This window comes from Agrilus planipennis, unplaced genomic scaffold, assembly GCF_000699045.2.
Source record: "Agrilus planipennis isolate EAB-ADULT unplaced genomic scaffold, Apla_2.0 scaffold216, whole genome shotgun sequence".
NCBI classification, from domain to species: Eukaryota; Metazoa; Arthropoda; class Insecta; order Coleoptera; family Buprestidae; genus Agrilus; species Agrilus planipennis.
The window spans coordinates 196,009-216,236 of record NW_020438987.1 but is presented as its reverse complement, the minus strand read 5'-3'; the positions used below and the strand labels follow the sequence as shown (position 1 = coordinate 216,236).

The 20,228-nt window shown below is 33.8% G+C and overlaps 3 protein-coding genes across 6 annotated transcripts in view; 2 read left to right on the top strand and 1 right to left on the bottom strand.

The window, feature by feature from the left end:
* LOC108741807 (tolloid-like protein 2) overlaps nucleotides 1-8,059 on the bottom strand; it is a 19,541-nt gene extending 11,482 nt beyond the window's left edge. For all 4 annotated transcript variants that reach the window (XM_025975620.1, XM_025975621.1, XM_025975622.1 and 1 more), the window contains exons 1-3: nucleotides 7,594-8,059; nucleotides 4,979-5,044; nucleotides 3,796-3,897 (exon numbers count right to left, since the gene is read on the bottom strand). In XM_025975620.1, the coding sequence (XP_025831405.1) occupies nucleotides 3,796-3,889 (94 nt within the window). In that variant the 5' untranslated portion in view covers nucleotides 3,890-3,897; nucleotides 4,979-5,044; nucleotides 7,594-8,059. The remainder of the gene's footprint in view (nucleotides 1-3,795; nucleotides 3,898-4,978; nucleotides 5,045-7,593) is intronic.
* Nucleotides 8,060-9,126: 1,067 nt separating this feature from the next.
* On the top strand, nucleotides 9,127-12,752 carry LOC108741811 (rab-like protein 6). Its single transcript, XM_018476746.2, has 7 exons — nucleotides 9,127-9,495; nucleotides 9,547-9,874; nucleotides 9,931-10,071; nucleotides 10,176-10,808; nucleotides 10,862-11,157; nucleotides 11,219-11,448; nucleotides 11,873-12,752. The coding sequence occupies exons 1-7, from the start codon at nucleotides 9,360-9,362 to the stop codon at nucleotides 12,059-12,061; spliced, it is 1,953 nt and encodes a 650-aa protein (XP_018332248.1). The 5' UTR covers nucleotides 9,127-9,359; the 3' UTR covers nucleotides 12,062-12,752.
* Nucleotides 12,753-19,254: 6,502 nt separating this feature from the next.
* LOC108741792 overlaps nucleotides 19,255-20,228 on the top strand; it is a 35,542-nt gene continuing 34,568 nt past the window's right edge. The window contains exon 1 of the mRNA XM_025975630.1: nucleotides 19,255-19,499. The gene's annotated coding sequence lies outside the window, so the exon portion shown is untranslated. The remainder of the gene's footprint in view (nucleotides 19,500-20,228) is intronic.

Genomic DNA, 20,228 nt, shown 5'->3' with positions numbered 1-20,228 from the left:
ATATATCTTAGTTCCTTTTTTCTATATATTAAATAATACTTTGTGCCAATCAAAATCGTATAGATACATATAACACACATACTAAATTGGTATCATTTCAAGTTGGACTATTTTTTATGGAACAATTTTGAATATTCAACACACTGAGAAGTTAAATAGAGGAACATTATGTTCCTATGGTTGTAGAAAATTAATGTAACAATAAGTTGTCGTAAAGATTCAGGTTCTTAAGTAGTTGAATTTCAATTCCGTTGCTGTAAAGGGGTTGTAAAAATTAGTTAAGTACATTATATATCGCATAATGTACCCTGCATTTTTTATTAAGTCTTCCTTTTTTGTTAATAGGAGTTTATGTAATGTTTTTCCGTTAATTTTGTAATAATCTTCTTCGTCATCGTGGATTATAATACTAAATGGACAGAATGGATTTTGCCGATAATTAGATTAAGGGCAAATCAATTTCGACATGTTAATTTGCTGTCTGTAATCGATAAAAGCAATTTGAGTCAGGAACTAATGTGATGTTGAAGATAATCGCGATAAGTAGCAGACATGCAGACCTGTTAATTATATATTGTTCTGCATATTGTTATAAAATTAATTGTGGGTGCGCTTTTGTTTTGTGGATTTAATTCAGTAATTGTCTTCTGAGTCGTGTGATATGTGTACGCTATATTATTATTATTATTGTTAATTGTATTCCTGTTGATGATAAAATGATAAGTACTCGATTGATTAAAAGTAATAATTTTTTTTTAAATGGGAGCGAATGTCTGAACGATGCGATGACTGATTTGATTTGTTACTACTATTTAGTCATTGAGTTCTTCTTGCCAAGGAAGACTCCGAAAGTGAAGACGGTAATTGAGGGTGTTGACTCAAGGGGTGAGCTGTTTAAAAGAATTAAAAAGTGAAAATGTAAGGAGGGTTGAATAATACGTACCAAGCGAAGGGGTGCACGATCTAGTTCTTTTCGCATGTTTATTAGACTGTACTAAAGAACTTCTAGTTCCTACAAAAAGAACAAATGTTCGATTATCTGGCGTTAAATTTGAATTATTTTGAAGCAGCAGCAGTTTTTTTGGTATAAATATGTAATATGCATCATGGATTCAGTCTGATGTAACAAGACATGTCCAAAACTGTTTCCATGGTACAAATTCATATGAATAAGGTAGTAATTGAATACTTACTTGTCCATTTTCGTGTTTCGACCAGCAAGTTACATTGGGGGCGTCGTCGGTTCATCCTTCGTCGATAATTGCCCAAAAGGAGTGCGTTACCAGCGTCCTTAAGCCACTTTCACTGTATTCCGTGCACAATTAATGGGGATGTTCACCTATCGTTTGACCGACAACAATAATGATGACGATAAAAACTGCCAAAAGAACGAGGATACAGCAGATCGCTACGGCCACCATGGTGTGCGATTTCCGCGCACCGGGATATTGTTGGAGGCGATGACGAAGTCTGTCAGCTTCCACACCACCACCGTCATCCCCCTCCAATGAACGCGAATCTTCTAGGAATCAAATATTGATCTAGAAAGCGCGATGAAAATTTCCCAAGCGCGGCTGCGTTAAAATCGAGAGAAACGTTGGCGCCGAATCGCTTTTTAAAACGCGAAAGTTGAAACAATTGTTCCGAAACGACCTACGATCGATTTATATATCAAATTCGAAAGTTTTTATTTCATACAAAACAAAAAAAAACAAACTCCACTCGTCAACTCAATCAGCAGCAGCAGGCTCATCCCTGCTTTTTCATTGAGTCATACTTGTTGAAGAAAACGATTCATCAACATCAATCAAAATTGTAATTTTTGCTTACCACATATGCTAAAATATCTGTCCAACAATGAAGCCGTTAACAAGCGTTAATAATTAATTCAACTGTTACTGTTTCTTCTAATAAACAAATATAAAATACGTGACAGAAAATTCCTTGTGGTTTTTAATTTTAAATTAGAAGGGAAATATGAAACCATAATTTTTATACTTATCATGGTAAAAAAGACGTGTCTTTACAATGGAAGGACTTACACTGTAGTTTTGATATAGGAAGTAATAAGGCAAAAGAAGGACGATCTAATAAATAATAGGTGCTTTTACCACAGCAAACTTTTCGTGTCTAGTAAAAAGCTTTCTTCTGCTGGCTTATATTCTACTTAGAAACCAATTCATTGAGCCACCTCTTATTATTCTCTCATGATCAGTGTTACCTGCATCTAAATGAAATTTAAATGCACTCGATCGATTTTACTTCTCCGAATGCATTCAAGTCTCAATTATTGGAAGAATTACTGGAAGGACTTCTAAGACAGAGGCGATGGTTAATTACACCAAAGAAAAAGAAACTCCGTAGTATCTCAGCTGCTTACTAACGAAGCGAAACATTCAATTTAAAAGACATTAAACACCTTGCAAAACGATAAAGTGAAATTAAAAGTGCAAAGGCGTAAGCTGTTTCGTTATTTCTGTTTTTTAGTTATTGAAAGAAAACGTTTTCGACACACAAAACGTTGAATAGGCAAAAGGTTTTTTTAATTGCACTCTTTCGCATTTCGTCGGAGCTCATTTGGCCACTTGTGTTTTGAAATTCTGAATTCGTCGTCGAGAGTCAACTTTTGGTCAGCGTGATCCTTCCCGACCTGATTCGAACTTAAACCAGGTCACATCGAAATCGACCTGGAAATGGGTGGGACGCAGTCAAGAGGATCATATGAGCGGGCCAATCTAACGTTTATCTTAATAATGCAAATTTTCGTTGGCGAGAACGTTAAACTTTTGATAACAGTGTGTAAATATGATAATAATGACATGTACCGTTAGGGATAAGATGTCTGATATGAAGTTATTAGAGGGTAGGTATACGTGTCGAATGCACACTATGCCACATTTTCCACCATTAATAAAAATAACAAGAAAAAGAAGAAGAACAAGATACAGACAAAGGCTTCAGTTAGTAATCAGTCCTTAAATTCATTATAAGAGATAATAACAGACTCAAGGTCAGGCTGGAGGCGACACAGAGAATTTATTTGGCAAACCAACGCCGACATTTCGCTTTTTACTAATTTTTTAATACTATCATTGTATTACTGCTAATATTGTTCAGGTTTCAGTGTAGTCAGGTCGATCCTCTTTCAATTACCCGTTGCGCCACACTACATTACCCTACTACATCCTGTCCAAAGTAAAAGTGCTTTACAATTTCTGTAAAAGTAACTAATCATTATTGGCAATAGTTTTGGCATTACCATCAATTCAGTTTGTTTATTTTATCTACTTCTTATTGTAAGGGAAATATAGTGTATTCTCCCTCAATTACCCGCTACGCCACACTATATTACCCTACTATACCCTGTCCAAAGTAAAAATGTTTTACAATTTGTGTAAAAGTAACTAATCGTTATTGGTAATAGTTTTGGCATTACGATCAATTCAGTTTGTTTATTATATCTACTTCTTATTGTAAGGAAAATATAATGTATCCCCCCACAATTACCCCTTGCGCCACACTATATTACCCTACTATACCCTGTCCAAAGTAAAAGTGTTTTAAAATTTGCGAAGTGTGAAATGGCGCATATATTTCATTAAAACGTTTTCATGTAAGGTAAAATGGTTGTAAATTAGTAATCAATAACTTTTTGTGTAGAACCTAAATCTTTATCTTTCGATCTCATAGTTCTATTAAAACCCGCTTGGAATTCTGAGACTTTTTACGAGGCAAATGTTAAAAGTAACGATAATAGAATTCGGATAAAAACGAAAATTTTTATATTCTACTTACCATTTGTGATTCGAATTTGATAGTAGAACGTTTGAAACCAAAGGATCGACAGAATAAGATGTCTCCCTGAGGCGTGCCAGTATGATGAGGCCATATTGTGTCCTGGGGAAAAAAAGGAGACAAAAAATCATTTCCTTCGTTATTCCAGCATCCCCAAAACAATTTTTTTGTTAGACAATAATCGTACGTCTTTTGTGTTCAACGCATTACAAAGGTTAGGATCTAGAATAACATCCCGTTGTGACATTATCCTGTTCTACGTCAATTTAAATACTTTGTCTAAACCAGCAAATACGTTTGTTAATTTTTTATTATTTCATTGCACTATTTGTGTAGACATGTTTATATTTACCTGATATCTGCTCTATCTTTAAAATGAATTGAAAAGGAAAAACCTTTTAAACTTTAAATTGAATAAACTGAACATTATCACGAAGAGTTTGGTATGATGTTTTATTTTGGAAAAGAAAACTCCAGTGTCCAGTCGTAATCAAAGTTTATTGAATTTCAAAGCCTCTCCAAGCTATATATTTGGCCAGAGAATTGATTTAGGGACGAGAAATTTTATTACGAAGTTGTCAAGGATATAGTATCTTCCAGTAAATGTAATTCATTTTGCTGACGACTTATTACTTCTGTACATGGTTTTTTAATACAAATATATAGAAGCCCAAACCATTGATTTTGGATGAATACTGGTATATAATAACTACATACTGCATTGATAACATGATGACGAAGAAATATGATTAAAAAAGAAATAATAATATAATGCATTAGAGGAAGATTAAGGTTTTTAGTGTCTCCAAGTTTTTTCTCCAATTGTCCACACAAAATAGTTTGAAGGTGTTTATTTCTTTTTTTTTGAAATGTATAATAATGATAATCTAAATTTGATTTGACTTTGTTTAAAGATGCTTACAATTGGATAATTTGTTGCTAGCAAGTACTAATTTGTTTGTTCCAATTCCAATGACGTGAATCTAATCAAAGTTTCTTATATAATACCGTAGCAATGTATCTACTAATACAACGGAAAAATTAGGTTTGAAATGCAAGACTAATAAGTCAGGAAAATTCAGTCCAAAAGACAGAAGGATCGACCTTATAATTTATTCGTTGAAGTAGCTAAGAAAATCAAGTTTAAAATGTTGTAAAATTGTGGCACATCATCGTTACTTACCATATCGCCAGTGTCAGAGACGTGGTTATTTGGAAAAAGACCTGAACCTGGTTCCTCCAACCTTATCTGTAATAAAAATCATCTTGTACAAAGTAAAAACTTAATGATGAGCAAAATCAGCAAGATTGTCAAAACTAAACGAAAAAATAATTGCTTCCAAACAAAACCTAAGACGTGTAGACCAAGATCAAGATTGAGATTATATATCAGCAAGATCAAGACTAGAACTATTTGAGTAAGACAAAGACCAAGATCAATACCGAGACTGTTCCAGTCTTGGTCTTTATCTTCCTTTGCTCATCGCTGTAAAAACTTGACGAGTGTGACATTGACTCATTATTTTTAATATACAACGCAACCAGGAACAAAAGTTAGGGATTTGGAAGACAAACAAGGAATTAGAAAACTGCTGATCGTTTTTCTATTTAAATTTATAATAAAAAAAAGGTTTTGAATAATCACTTTAATTAATATTCATCACGCGGATCCGGTCTTTAAAGCATAGAGGGACATCAAATGATAAACATGTTTACTTGATGAGTCCTTCCCGTAACAGGGGATATTGGCGCAAACGTTTTACTTTACGAAGATCGAGGCCTAGGACGGTCACGAATTACACATTACAGCCGTGGAATTCCACCCCCTAAAACGTTTTCCTTAAATTTACGTGTTTTGAATGAAGAACGAACCCCACGATAGAATCATATCAAATAAACGGTAAAAAATGAACTATTTTTTTAGTAAAAATTCTTTGATTTCTTTTAAGACTAATACGCAATAAAGATGACACAAACAAGAACATAAATAGTGGATCTGATCTATTTCCCGACTAGAATTTTGAGGGGAGTGCAGGTAAAGTGGGTAGTCACACTAGTTCTTGTGAGCCCCATCAGGTTGTCCCTTAAGACAAGGACGGGGCATATAACGCCTTGTCGCATTTGAATACCCTATAAGGCAATCCTCAATTTAGGTATCACCACTTTTTCTGGTGGGATTTTCATGAGGAGTCCACGGGGAAATCCCTATATCGGCATGCCCCTCATTAGCCACATGAGACCCGCACACTACATGGGGCATGCCCCCTATAAATTCTAGTCAGGTTGTGCCGAATATTTATTATAACAATCAAATTGTTTCAATGACGACTTTAAAATCTTAGAAGATTTAGAAACGAAAGACACCAAATTAAATCTGTTAGAATATCTTGAAATAAATAATTAATCTTAATTTAGTATATCTTAGTGGATGTATCATTAGACTAAACGTAAGTTTAGTTTTTTTTTTTCGTTTGAAGAAGCCATTAAAAAATGAAAAAAAGTTACATGAGAATCCCTTTTGCTTTGTCTACGTTTTTAACAACTTTCAAAGTCCCTTTGGAAACGTATCAGTAGTTTATGGGGATTTTGATGGCCCTTTTTAGGTAGTTACTGACTTTTCTGACCTTTTTCGCATCATACAAGTTAATTAACTAACAATAAACAAACAATAACAGCATTATTACACTTCACCTGCTTCTTATCTTTATTCAGTTCCTACAATGTCCACAATTTTTACGAAAATACTACAATCAGCCTTTTTCGTTGTTCGCTCGTGTACAAACAAAAGGGAATGTTAACATTTAGGGTGTCTATTAGGGGTTAGTAGGTAGTTGGACCTTTATAAATACAAGTACGTCTAAAATAACAATCCATATACCGGTGAAGCAAAACGCTCATTTCTTTGTTGGCATTTTTTCTTATTATCTGAAAATATCACCCCCTTGACTGAAAATTGTCCTAAACTAACCGAACTTTCAAAATCTTTTGAACAACACCTAACAACTATCACAAGCTTTAAATTGCGTTCATTACACTCATAATTACTTTATTATTTATATGAAAAGATGGTTGGAAATATTTGTATGAATTTCCTTATCCCATGTCTTGTTTTCCAACAGAATGATGCCCTTTGCTAATTTCATGTAACAGAATATCCCTGTGTTCGGTTATTAACTCGCCGCTAGTGTATATTAGGAACGGGTCACCTATTTTTCTTAACAATTGTTTTTAACGAAATAATCTTCAGATATACTATAGATTTTATAACATTTTCTTAGAGTAGAATAGAGTCGATTTTTCAATTCGTTTGAGTATTTCGTACTAGAAAATCAGATCTTGTTCGTATACACTCCACGCCCTATTCAAGCCAGATTAAGTACCTTTACTGAAGTTCAAAAATCAGGTAAACGCATTAAAGGGATTAGGATTGATTGAATGGGATTCCTAAATAATTAAGTATAAATAATTGGCGGTAATCTACGTAAATCAAAGAATTGCGGAGTATTCAAGATGTTTGGCAATTATTTTAATTGTAGTTAATATTAAAGCCCTTTTTGGTTTAACAAAGATTCGCATCTAAAGGAATGTTATCAAAAAGATATGGAACGATTTTGGTAGGTAAATAACTAAATTGATTTCAGCTTCACTACAAGCTTTTGCCCCATTTGGTTTAATCCATGCTTAGAGTATGGATTAGTGTAGATATGTACATAGACATAATTTTAATGTTTGAAAAAGTATGATGAATAATTAAATGAAAAATGCTTGATACTGGGGAATATTGTAAAGTATACTTACATGGACCGGGTTTTATAACCAGTGCAACAATAATAACAATGTCAAAAGGGGTACGGACGAAAGATTTCGAAGATAACGTTTCGTCACCGTCTTCGTCACCGACGACGTCCCGACGCTCTTGGCGTCGTCAGGAGGACGGGAACCAGTGGAAACAATATCATCGGTCGCGAAAATCAAAAGCCGTCACTGGAGGGTGCCCCGCCCAGAAGTCTCCACCAATTGTTATTATCAGCAGTGGCGCCCGACGTAACCCCATATCATTCACTTTACCTATCTACCAAACCCTCTATGTTCTCTTATCAAAAAACAATCACCCGATTACATTGTTATGATGATACGCGTTCACTTGTTCTGATACCATCGTTTTGCGCCCTTATTTTGTTGTTTTTTCTCTGCCGTCGATTTAGTTGGCGTCGCGAGCGTCGCCGTCAGAACAGGCGACTCGACAACGGGGGCAACGTTGCCAATGAAGATAGTAGCATGAACGTCGAAACGCAGCGACGCGTCGCGACGCTGTTGTAGCATCATGGGGCGGTGGCAAAGAGTCATCGCGACTGCGTACCAAAGCGCACCTTTTTCGTAAGTGAATACGCTGAGGTCGAACTGGACATTTCACATATATCTTAGTTCCTTTTTTTGTACGATGTCTGAACATATACGAGGTGTCTGAAAATCTACCATTTTTAAGTGTACGGTATGTACTGGGGCCATTTTTCACGCGAGAGAAAGAGATATTTTTAAAAACCGACAGAGAAACTTTTGTAGTTTAAGAAACAGTTTAAAAGTATTTTAATGACGAAGAAAATTGGACAACTACTGCCATCCTGCAGAACACTTTACAAAAGATTTCGTTCGTAATGTTAAAAAAGAGTATCATTAGCTGTATTCTGTGAAAAGTATGTAATCACCGTATTCTTTAGTAACATCTTTTAAAGTTTAAGAGATCATTAGCCCTTTGAAATATAGTTCGTGTAAAGAAAGTTCTTAAAAATCCAAAATGTATTTTGTTTGAATATAATTCATTTGTACATTAAAATAAATAGCACATAAGAAGGGTAAAGTAAAGCAAAAATATAAATAAATTATCCATTTGGTGTTTTAGGTATTCGTATTAGTAAAATCAGAACTTATTTTTCAACAAGTTCTAATAAAGTGTTTTAAACTTTTTTAAATCCCGCGTTTTTCATTATCTGTACTATCTATTGATTACTATACATCTATTAAAAAACCATGATGGCCGACATCAGTGACAATGCGACAACAATTGAAAAAGAATGATGGCCGACAACAACAACAATTAGAAAGAATGATGGCCGACAACAGCAACAATTAGAAAAGAATGATGGCCGACAACTGCAACAATTAGAAAAGAATGATGGCCGACACTACGTCATAGTTTTGTTTACAAAAGTGAATATGCTACATTTCTTTATTAATTATTACTGTGACAAATTGTTTTTAGAAATTAAGTTTATGTTTGAATTCAAGTAAATTCACTTGGTACATTAGCCATATTTTGAACTTGTAATATATTCAGCCACTACCAATACCAAGATGGAAGCTGTTGTGTCCTGTCATGTTTTTTGTTGTTTTTGAAGTTTTACGAGTTTTTATCGATAAAATAGTTACTTAAATGTTTGTTAGATAAATATTTAAATATGTTAAGCGTTTATCACCTATTTACAAGTGTTTAGAGTGTATGTACGTTAAAGGATATGCTTAATAATACCACAAAACATATGGAAGTAGGTTACTGAACAATTAAGATGTTTTCTGCATTTAGAAGACTTACTGGTAAAAATGAGAATAATTCAGCAGGTGGTGATGCCTCTAGACCACCTGGACATCGAACAATGTCCACTTCTCTTCAGAGAAAATTTGCAAGGGGAGTTCAATATAACAGTAAGTTTAAGGTTATTTAGTGAAATAGTAACTGTAATGCCTATGTTTTAGTGAAAATTGTAATCAAGGGTGATAGAAATGTAGGAAAAACTTGCTTGTTTCACCGCCTTCAAGGCAAAAAGTTTATAGAAGAGTATGCACCTACCGAAGAGATTCAAGTTACTTCGATTCATTGGAACTACAAAGCTACAGATGATATTGTTAAAGTAGAAGTTTGGGATGTAGTAGACAAAGGAAAAAAGAAGAAAAGATTTGATGGCTTGAAGTTAGAAAATGCACAATTAGAAATACCTGACGAGCCAGCATTAGATGCTGAGTTTCTAGATGTTTATAAAGGAACTAACGGTGTTATCATGATGATGGATCTCACCAAAGCTTGGTAAATAATTACATACTAGTTGACTGATGATTAATATTGTAGACAATTTTTTGCAGGACTTTTGATTACATTCAAAGAGAGCTTCCAAAGATACCGGGCCATATTCCAGTGATTATTTTGGCAAACCACTGTGATATGTCTCATCACCGCACCATTACCCCTGATCATGTTTTATACTACATAGAGTCCATAGTAGAGTAAGTGTAGTTAATGTTTTTAATTATTATTTGCTGTTTGTAATGTTCTAACTGTTTCAGCAATATATATATAGGTTTTGTTTTTAACTATCTTTTGTTCCCAGGTCTCGTTCAGCTCAAGTTCGTTATGCAGAGTCTTCCATGCGAAATGGCTTTGGTCTCAAACTTCTTCACAAATTCTTCAACTTACCATTCTTACAACTTCAAAAAGAAACGTTATTACGACAACTAGAACGAAACGAAGAAGAAATCCAAGCCACAGTCCTAGAACTGGACACATACTTTAGTTCTGATGAAGCAAACTACAACAAATTCCTAGATAATCTAGTCAAAAAAAGACGTGAAATTGCAGACTTGAACGCCAACATTCCTCAACAACAAAACATCACCAATACTATGCATCCTTCAGCATCCTCCAGTCAAATTGGGGCTCCTCATCAATCGTCTGGCTCTGGGCAGGGCGACATGAAGAGGTCACAGAGTGGCCCTATCATTATAGGCGCTGGAAAACCCATTCCATTCGGCAAAAACGTCGAAATATTTTCAAACGAGAAAAAGACTTATATTGGGGCCAATAATAAGAGCGACAGTAGTGGCAAAAAGGGTGGGGAATCTAATCTAGTCAGTCCAGTAACGTCAGTAGACGAGTTTTGCCCTGAAGGGGGTCAATTAGACAGAAGTTTCTTGGAAGATGTTCAACTGAGTTCACAAGCCAATAACTACATAGAGTCTGATAGGTATGCTGCAGTACATATAAATTATATTAGTTTTTACTTTATTTTCGTTTCAGTGACGAAGATACTGGAAATCCCCTTGTATCTGAATTTCAGGATGATTTGGATGACGAAGCTGAGGTTTCCAAGCCCAGTTCTAAACCTAATAATCAGGCAAAACATGCCCCAGATTCGAACCAAAAAAATGCCCCAAAACCCCAACAACAACAACAACAACAGCAAGAGTTTGAGACGATGAAGCAGAGTAACGACGAAATGGATTCTACAATAAATTCAGAAATTTCTGAAATCAATTCAGAAGCTTTCGACTCCTGGATGGCCGCCGATACTAGATGGAGACGATCTCCAGAGGGTAATTAATTTTTTTTTCTTTAAAATACATTTTTTTAATTGTGATTTCTGCTTTGTTACAGGAGGTGAAGATGATTCTGTGGTATACCAAACGTTGGATTTTAGCGGTGGAAGCGTGGCTTACGATGACAACTCAAGTCTAACTTCTTCTAACATCCGGATGGAGCTATTATCCTCCAGAAACAGCCAAAGATCAGTCAACGACAGCCTTTGCAGCGAAAACGATGACGCAAATGGTGGTGGCCATCTTAATAACGCGAAGAAGGAGAAGAAGAAGAAGGACAAAGACAAGGTAAGTGATAAAGATTTGATGCAATCGAATTAAATTAAGTCTTAGAGGCTGCTGAACTGATTTTAGAGGCTGAAGTTACTTAGGAATTTGTTGGGCCTATATTTTGCGCTTGAGTATTGTATTTTTCTCATTCTTAACAGCGTTGGTACTTTATTTCTTCCCTTAAAGAATTCCTGAGACCCTGTTTTGTTCCTTAAGGTTGAATCCTATAATCTGCATGCAGTTGTCTGCCTGTTAAGGTTTATGTTTGGGGCCTTAAATAATTTACGGTTCTTGTTTGGTCGTTAGCTCCTTTTGGTAGATTTCGTAGGACATTTTCCTTATTTAAAGTTAAACCCTTGTACTTGCATGCTGTTAAAAGCTTTTCTGCGTTAGATGGTTTAATCTTGACCAATTTTAAAAAGATTTAATTTCGTTTCAACAGTCTGAAAAGAAACATAAGCACAAGAAGTCGAAAGATAAAGACAAAAGCGGTAAAGAGTCGTCTAGTAAGGGGGACAAAAAGCACAAAAGGCGTTCTCGTGAGGAGACGTCCTGTCAAAGGGACGAACTGGAGGAATTCCTTAATGGTACCGCCAGTCCCACGATTGATTCTGCTTATGAGGCCATTTAGCAGTTAACATTTCTTTTGCCTTACAAATATTTAGTGCTTATCAACAATATACACGCCTTGAGCGAATAATTTTTGTGACGCAATCCTTGGGGAAAGTCCCCAGGTTTCAGGCGATATCAAAGGGAAGAAATGCCTCTCTGGGATCAGTAACAATATTCCCATGCTTGTGCCCAACGTTGTTGCGATGTTACAATGTTTTTTTTTTAAATATGAGTGAGAAATATTTTTTTATTCCATTAGCTACATTTTGCTCGGGCTCTCTAGATGAAACTTTTATTTATTATTAATATAATTGAATCAGTTCATTTAAATGAAATTATAAATGAACATTTAGTTGAAATTAAATTATAAATCGTATTAAATTTTTCTGTGATACATTGCAAAATATAATCAGAAAGAAAATAATTACTAAATATGGTTCGTTCTTCACACTTTTAAAGAAGTTTTCTCCGGTAGTTGTTCATATGGAAAATTATTTTCTTAAGACCCCCAACATCGTTTTTATAGTGTTATTAATATATAATATAAAAAAATATATGTGCGCTTATTAAATGGAATAAAATGCTACTAAAAGATAACTTATATTCACGTTTATTAACCGTATAGTTATCATAATTTTATTTTCAAACAATAGTTTTAAATGTTACTTCATCTGTAACGTTACAAAATAATAAATGTATTTTTTGTTTAACTTTTTTGTTTATTTTTTGTTTTTTTTTTTGCTTTAGTATTTTAAATGAATTAATTGATTCAAAATACTAAAACTTTTATTTGAAATGTAATACAAAGACGATAAATTCCTTTCTTAGCCTTTACAAAATAACAAAAGTATTGCAAAAGTCGTTTGAGCTGTTTTTAAAAAAAGGAATATAAAAAGGGATGAAATTTTTGAAGTATTTTGTATTTTAAAGAACAACTTTAGGTCAGTAAAATAAGAAAATTACTTTATATTAACGATTTTTTAGTTTAAAACCCCTTTCTAATAATAATTTTCAATTTATTTAACTTTTTGAATTTTACTATAACTTTCGCTCACAGATGTCGCTGTAGGCATCATTTTCAAGTGATCAATTCGAAACTGTTTATAAGAAGCTTCGACAGATAGCGCAACGAGCATTAGTCTTGCAAGAAATACAATCGCTTTAATAACTGCAGATGTCGTTGTAAGCTACTAATATTAATTAAATAATTAGTAGTAAAAACTTAAACATATACAGGGCGATCGAATATTATTTTCTTCAGACTTTTTTTATTAAAACAATTTTACGTCACCGAAAAATTGAGTAAATCGAACGGTTTCGGCAATTGTAATATATTTCTTTTTATGTAGGTTCTTTGGGGCGTATCATGTGCAAACATACATTTTACAACTCTTTTTTTTTGCTTAGATAAGTTAGATTTTCAATAATAATGTTGGCGAAAGTCTATCTCATTACATCGGGATTCGACTTCTTTTTATTCTCCTTTTTTCTCGCCGGTTTACGATATATCGAAATTCTGTCTGAACTGAAACGAGTCAAGGAAGGGTTCATTAATAGGGTTGTTATGTGGAAATGGGCGAACCAACTTGGGAAATGCGATAATAAAAATCGAAACTAATTCTGGAGCAATAAAGCAGCGAATCGGTTTTCCGAGATTTCAAAATTATTTCCAATAAAACGCATTAGCGGGAAATAAAAGATCAAATCGAGTTCTATACTTGAAATAAAAAAAGCTGCGAGCTTGTTCTCGTAAACATGTGATCGTTGGTTTTTTTTTATTATTATAGGGAATCTTTTTTTTTTTTGCTTTAAGGTAATAGGTTTGATATTAACCCTTTTACGATAAAAAACGTTCTATAATATGTGTAGTCACGTCTCTGGGTGTAGCAAGTACATAAAAAAGAGAAAATAATGATTGTAAAACAAAAGACAGAGGAACGGGGAAGTTCATGTGGTATAAAAATCATCAAAATAGGGTAAACGGCTATGCAAAGTATTTAAAGTATACACGTTTAATGTTCTGTACCAAAAAAGGTAACATTTTAATTTAATTTCCATTTCTTCTCCTTTTTTTATGAATTTAGTACTACCAAAATAAAAGCCAGGTAGGAGACAAAAAAATTATTTAATAAACTAACACCAACATTTCGCTTTATGATGGAAGGTTTTATCAAGGTAGATTTTTAACGTAACGTAAAAAAAAACTATTGACTTTATGTACTCATCTTGATAAAAGCTTGGATCTAAAGGCGTAACGGTAGTGTTGAATAATTAAATAAACTCTATTTTTGTCCTCACCCTGGCTTCGATTTTCACCCTACATAGGTACGTTTTTACCCAGTTGCGCCACAGATTTTAATTAGTGATTTTAATTTATCGATTTGTCTAAACTGTCCGGTGATGATTATAGATTACGTTTTGTTTGTATGACACGCTTAAAATACAAAATAGAGGTAAAACCGAAATACAAAATTTGTTTACCATGTTTCTCAATATTGGTATGCCAGGGAAGAAAAAGTAGGAAAAAAGTGAATATAACGATACGAGACGAAAAATTAGAACAATTCGCTAAGTTTTGCTATTTAGGAACTCAGATAATTCAGGATAAAGTAAAGGATAGCGTACGGTTGAATGGGCTTTAGCACGGCTCTGTGCGGGTGTGAAACTCGGACGGTGGGCGCGGAGAAAAACGAAAGATTAGAAGCGTTCTAGATGTGAGGATACAGTGGATAGAGAAGGTTTAGAAATGAAGAGGTATTAGAAAGAACAGAGAACTCTATGGAAGTCAATGAAATATAGGAGAGATAGGTTGGTAGGACACCTTCGCAGGCATGAAGGACTAGTCAAAGACATATTAGAAGCAGAAACAGGAGTAGAGGTAGACAGATTAGATTACTGAGTTGCTCTAGCTTTAGGGAAATACGAAGATTAGCGCAGGATAGGAAGATAGATAATGGAGGTGCGTGCCCAACCAGTTAAGACTGACGACTCTATGGACTTAAATAAATCTATTTAGAGATCTATAGGGATCATCAACACATAATTTATGTTTGAAAAGAACCTACGGGAATAGTCTATCTGTATTACAAATCTTTTAATTAAAAGCTACTCGTTCTAGATGTAACTTGAACTACACCACCTTGTAGTTATGATTAGGTATTTTATTTTTAGTCCCGATGCAAGTACATATTCTTAAAAGTCAACTTATCATTCTTCCTCCAAGCGTCTTCTATTTTCTAATGGGTTTTGAAGAACCAAGTCTCAATTACATCTCACGAAAACATTTAGATCGTATACTGTTACACTGAAGGCTTTTATTAATGTTTTATAACATCTAATAAGTATAGACATATTTCACATATTTTCAAATAAAGAGTGTCTGATATCATTTACAGGGTATCTAATAATAACCATCTGCTAAGCCCTTTGTCCAAAAATCGTAGTCCACTATCGAGTATCGTATAATTTTGTTTTGACCTATTATTTTATGCTTTAAATTCGTCTACGTTTGTTGAAAGCTTTACTTTATAGCCGTTTTACTTGTTCGCATATTGTCTGTTAAAAGAAATAACAAAATTGAATTCACTTCTGACATGTCCTAGCATATTTTGGCGAAGGTTCTGCATGTCTCATCACTCAGCAATTTTATCATCTACTAAACGAATGCGTTTTTCTGGTCATCATGTCTAAAAGTAAGCTATTCATGAAACCTTTCAGCGCAAAGATTACAACGCAATATAAATTTGAATTTTAACTTACATCAACTAGGCATGGGAGAAACAGGCTTAAGATGTTGATTGATAAAATTTACAAACAAAAATCGTTATTTTATGCATGAGTATTTTCTTTCATGAAGGGAAAATTCTTGTTTTGACTCATCATCACAAGGTCGTCAATCCTAAGACTGGTTGGACACGCATCTCCACTCTTTCCTATCCTGAGTTACTTTTCGCATTTCCCTAAAATTAGAACAATCCACATCTTTAACTATTTGCGAACAGTAATCTGATCTAAATTATCTCTAACTCATCCTTGCTAGATGCTGATACTGCTATATCATCTGAAAATCTAAGCGTACTAATCTTTTGCCCCTGTATATCTATCCCTACAGTTGTACTGTCTTTAATGATGTTGATCGGGTCTTCGATGTATAAATTATAAAGTAGCGGTGACAGTGTGCATCCCTGCCTGACTCCCTTCCTAATATTTACTTCTCTGCGTTGCAGCCCCAGCTTTATAACTGCCTGTTGATCGTTATACAAACTAAGTATCACTCTTCTATCTCTATAACTCATTCATCCCTACATTTTTAAGTATATTTAACATCTTGTCCCATTTAACATTGTCAAAAGCTTTTTCTAAATCTACAAATCCTGTGTAGGCACTCTTTCTTTTTTCTATCGTTTCTCTATTGTTACCTGTAAAGCTTGAATGACTTCCTAAGTTCCTCTGTTGCTTTTAAACCTAAATTGATCATCCCCTAATAGTTCTTTCGCCCTTTTTCCATCCTCCTGTACTATTCTAGTTACGGTTTTTGACGTATAGGAAGAAATGTACCTAAATTAGCTTCAGTATTTTTTTTGGTTAGTTCAATATTTCCTATCTCCTCGTGCTATAAATATGCAATTTAAAAATTTATTAAACGAAGTTCAAATCACGTCGAAGATTTTGTTTGTTTTCTAATTTCGGTATAAATTGTTTCTGACACGTTCTCGTCGATGAGAATGCCACGAAAATGATCAAATGCAATTTTAATATATCATCCCAGGTAAAATAAGGAAAGTTATATGAATCCCGGCATCCTGGGCGTGCATTACGTACATTTTTCTGAGATCACGTTTTAAATTATGCGATGAGCCGTCGGTCGAGCTTAGTTTATCCCTGGTAGAGATAGTAATTTCGGATCTAATGGCGCATGTACCATCCGACTGGAATTCCAGGACGTGATGTGCCGTATTCTGGCAAAGGAAAGAACAGAGTCGTTATGTATTTTACGCGTTAATGTTTCTTTTTACGACTAGACATAAACGTTTCTTAGATAAGGCCAATTTATTTCTAAGGTACTTTATTCCTGTCAGACTTATGTCCGGATTATTTATAATTACCATGAAATTACCCAGATAATTATATTGCCCTTTATTTCCCTGGTTGAACTACCCCAGTTTATTTCAGATCTTTCACTTTATCGGATATACTTCTTTAGGAATTAGAACCAACGTAATTCACTTCGTTCTTGTTGCCTTATTCTATCGTAACTGCTTCCGAATTACAATTTAAATGGGGACAGTGTTAATAAATGCTAATCTTTTGAGTAACAACTGATCATGTTTACCTAAAAATTTGTTCAAAATACCTAATGCGCTAATTGGTTTTCCAAATAAGAAACGAATGCGCCCGACCTTTTTTCCATGAACAAACTTTTAATGAATTTATTCCAACCTTATAAAATTATTAGATAATTCTAAGTGGTAACTTCCATTAAAACTTTTTTGCTTGCTCCTTAGATTTGTAAAACTTCCAGAAACCAAGCAAAGTATTGTAATTAAGCTTAGCAACACCAAGAAAAAAATAACCAACGGTGTTTATTTAGCTTCTCTTACTTTTAGTTTCTTCCTTCAATCTGTAGATTGAAACCCTTCAAGATATAAAGGCTCAATTATTCAAATTAACTCACCTTCGAGGTTCATATTTATTGTTCACTCTATTCTTTTAATGTTCTAGTTAAATACATTTCAATAATAAACAATTACACAATTTTAATTTAATTACGTAATTGTCCTGCAGGAAGGGGTAGTCTTCCTCGTTACGATTATAAATCAAATGAAAGAACACTTCATGAATAAAAAGCGAAACAAAGCGATTCCTTGTTTGTCGCTGACTGAAAACAATCAATTCCAAGTTTAATCTAATATCTATCAGGAACCTTCTCCTAGTAAGTTTAATTAACAACTTTGTCGAATGTTTCTTGCTGTTTCTACCAGTCGACCATACAATTAATAGACACAACGATAAAAAGCTCTTTCGACCATCTTTAAAACTTGTGTTGTGGCAAACAAAAATTTCCAAAGAACTTTCTTAATTTAATGTAACATTGTTTAACTTCTCACTTGTACTTCTGTTAACGAATGTACTTAGTATTCTTTTTCCTTGCTGAATCTGCTTTGCCAAAACAAAAGCTCAGTTTGTTGACATATTTGCCTGGAGCAATTAAAAAGCTCTGTGTTCTAGATACACAAGGCTCATACTTTGTACATTGTAATGATTATTTTCATAGTGTTACGTTATTTGTGAATAATGATTATGTATTTCGTTTAATGTTTTTAGTCAGAAAATATTATTTTCTGATCGGCTTTGATATATGTACTAATCATTACAAAATATTTGGGCTTTATCCGATGGGGTCGTTTTAAGTTGAGTGTTAGAGATAGAAGGTGACTGTAATTTAAAATAATAGAAAATGGGAAAGTAGCGAAATTTAAGAAAAGGACAATATTTGTCGTCATAGAAATAGGACCTTTTAAAATGGTTGCAAAACATCTTTAATCTTATCCCTTAGACAACTTGTAATTCTTGGGAAAAATAAAGGATTAAGCCTTCAGCTAAACTTGAAGATTACGATAAAAAGGAAAGGAAAAACAATGATAAATTAGATTAGAAAATTTCTTTTGCGTTTCTTGTGAAATTATATTATTAAGCTATGAGCAGTATATCGCCATCTAGGTAGTGATATTTGATCTAACTGTAGCATTTCATATGTTTGACCGAACTTAGTAAAGCACGGCGTGCCGATTAGAACTAATAAGTTCCTTCTATACATATAAAATTACATTTACTGCGCATGGGTGTAATAGTCTTGCATTTAAGTGTATCAATAAAAAACATATTTTACAAATCCTGTTATCCTGGGAAAGTCCATTCGCAATAAATCTGACAAGAAAACACAGACTTGAGATGATCTTGTTTGTTTCGTAAGGGTATTGGGGTTATGTTATTCTTGTAGCGCGAACTGTTAGCTGTCGGGTCATGGGTTGAGTGGTAGGAATGTTTGTAACGGTGTCTCGAGGATGCGCGCCTCGACGGCAGCGTCCCGACGTCAAATACCATCAGTTTGGACGCGACCGTCTGCATCGGTTGGAACGCTCCCCCTTTAACGTTCCAAATGTTTACAAAAGCGTCACACGGCGGTCGAGATTACGTCAAAGTATCAAAATTTTTGCATTTACAATACCAACAATTCTAATTAATTAATTATTAACTATTAAGAACATTGCCTACTGTAGGTGTTTAAGATAATAAATTGTTTGATGGTTTAGAAATGTAGACGGTATTACTTTATAAACTTTTTAAGTGTTTTGTGGATCTAATAGGTACCTTATTAATTGTACACACTATAAAAATTGATTATCGATTAAAAAAATAATTAATAGTGCACGTAAAAAGTAAAAAAAAAGGCGAAGGTAAATATTCTTGTTTTGTTGTTGTTTGTATTCTAGAATAAGTCTCATTACATACACAAAAAATAATATTATTAACATAATATAACTGTTTTAGTAGTTTTCGATTTTCTAATAGTTTCGTTTTTCATTTTAATTACTTACATGTTTGGGCCACACCGTTTGTACTCTTGACAAAGAGTCAAAAATTTCTTGGATATTTTAATCCATTTTCGTTTGAGTTGAGAGAGAAAAATTATGTTGTTTTATCTTGCTACCTAAAGAGGTAACATGTGTATAAAATCTCAAAGTCGGCTTGAATTACGTTTTTTCATCCCTCGCGATCAGTTATCGAATTACCGAAACTGAACACATAAACAGGTATGACAGGGGGTTATTTTTAATCCACATCTATCGATATCTTTATTTTTTTAAATCAAGAAAATGAATTTATTTTTAAAAAATTCATGCAACTTGTAATTTTTCACAATGTCTTTTACATCTGAATCAAAAAAAGACTTTCCACCCTTAAAAATCAGAAAAGTATTTACGTATGTATTGATAAGTAGGCCTGTTGGTTTATAAACTCAATTTAAACTTCTTGAAGCTTCTCAATATCTATTTAAGAATGAGAAGATTGAAGAAGTCGGAATTTATATGACATCGTATTTTAGATAACTTCAACACTCATTTTTGGTACGAAAAAGAAATAATCAATTACGTAGGGCAATCTAGTAGATCTGTACCAACCAG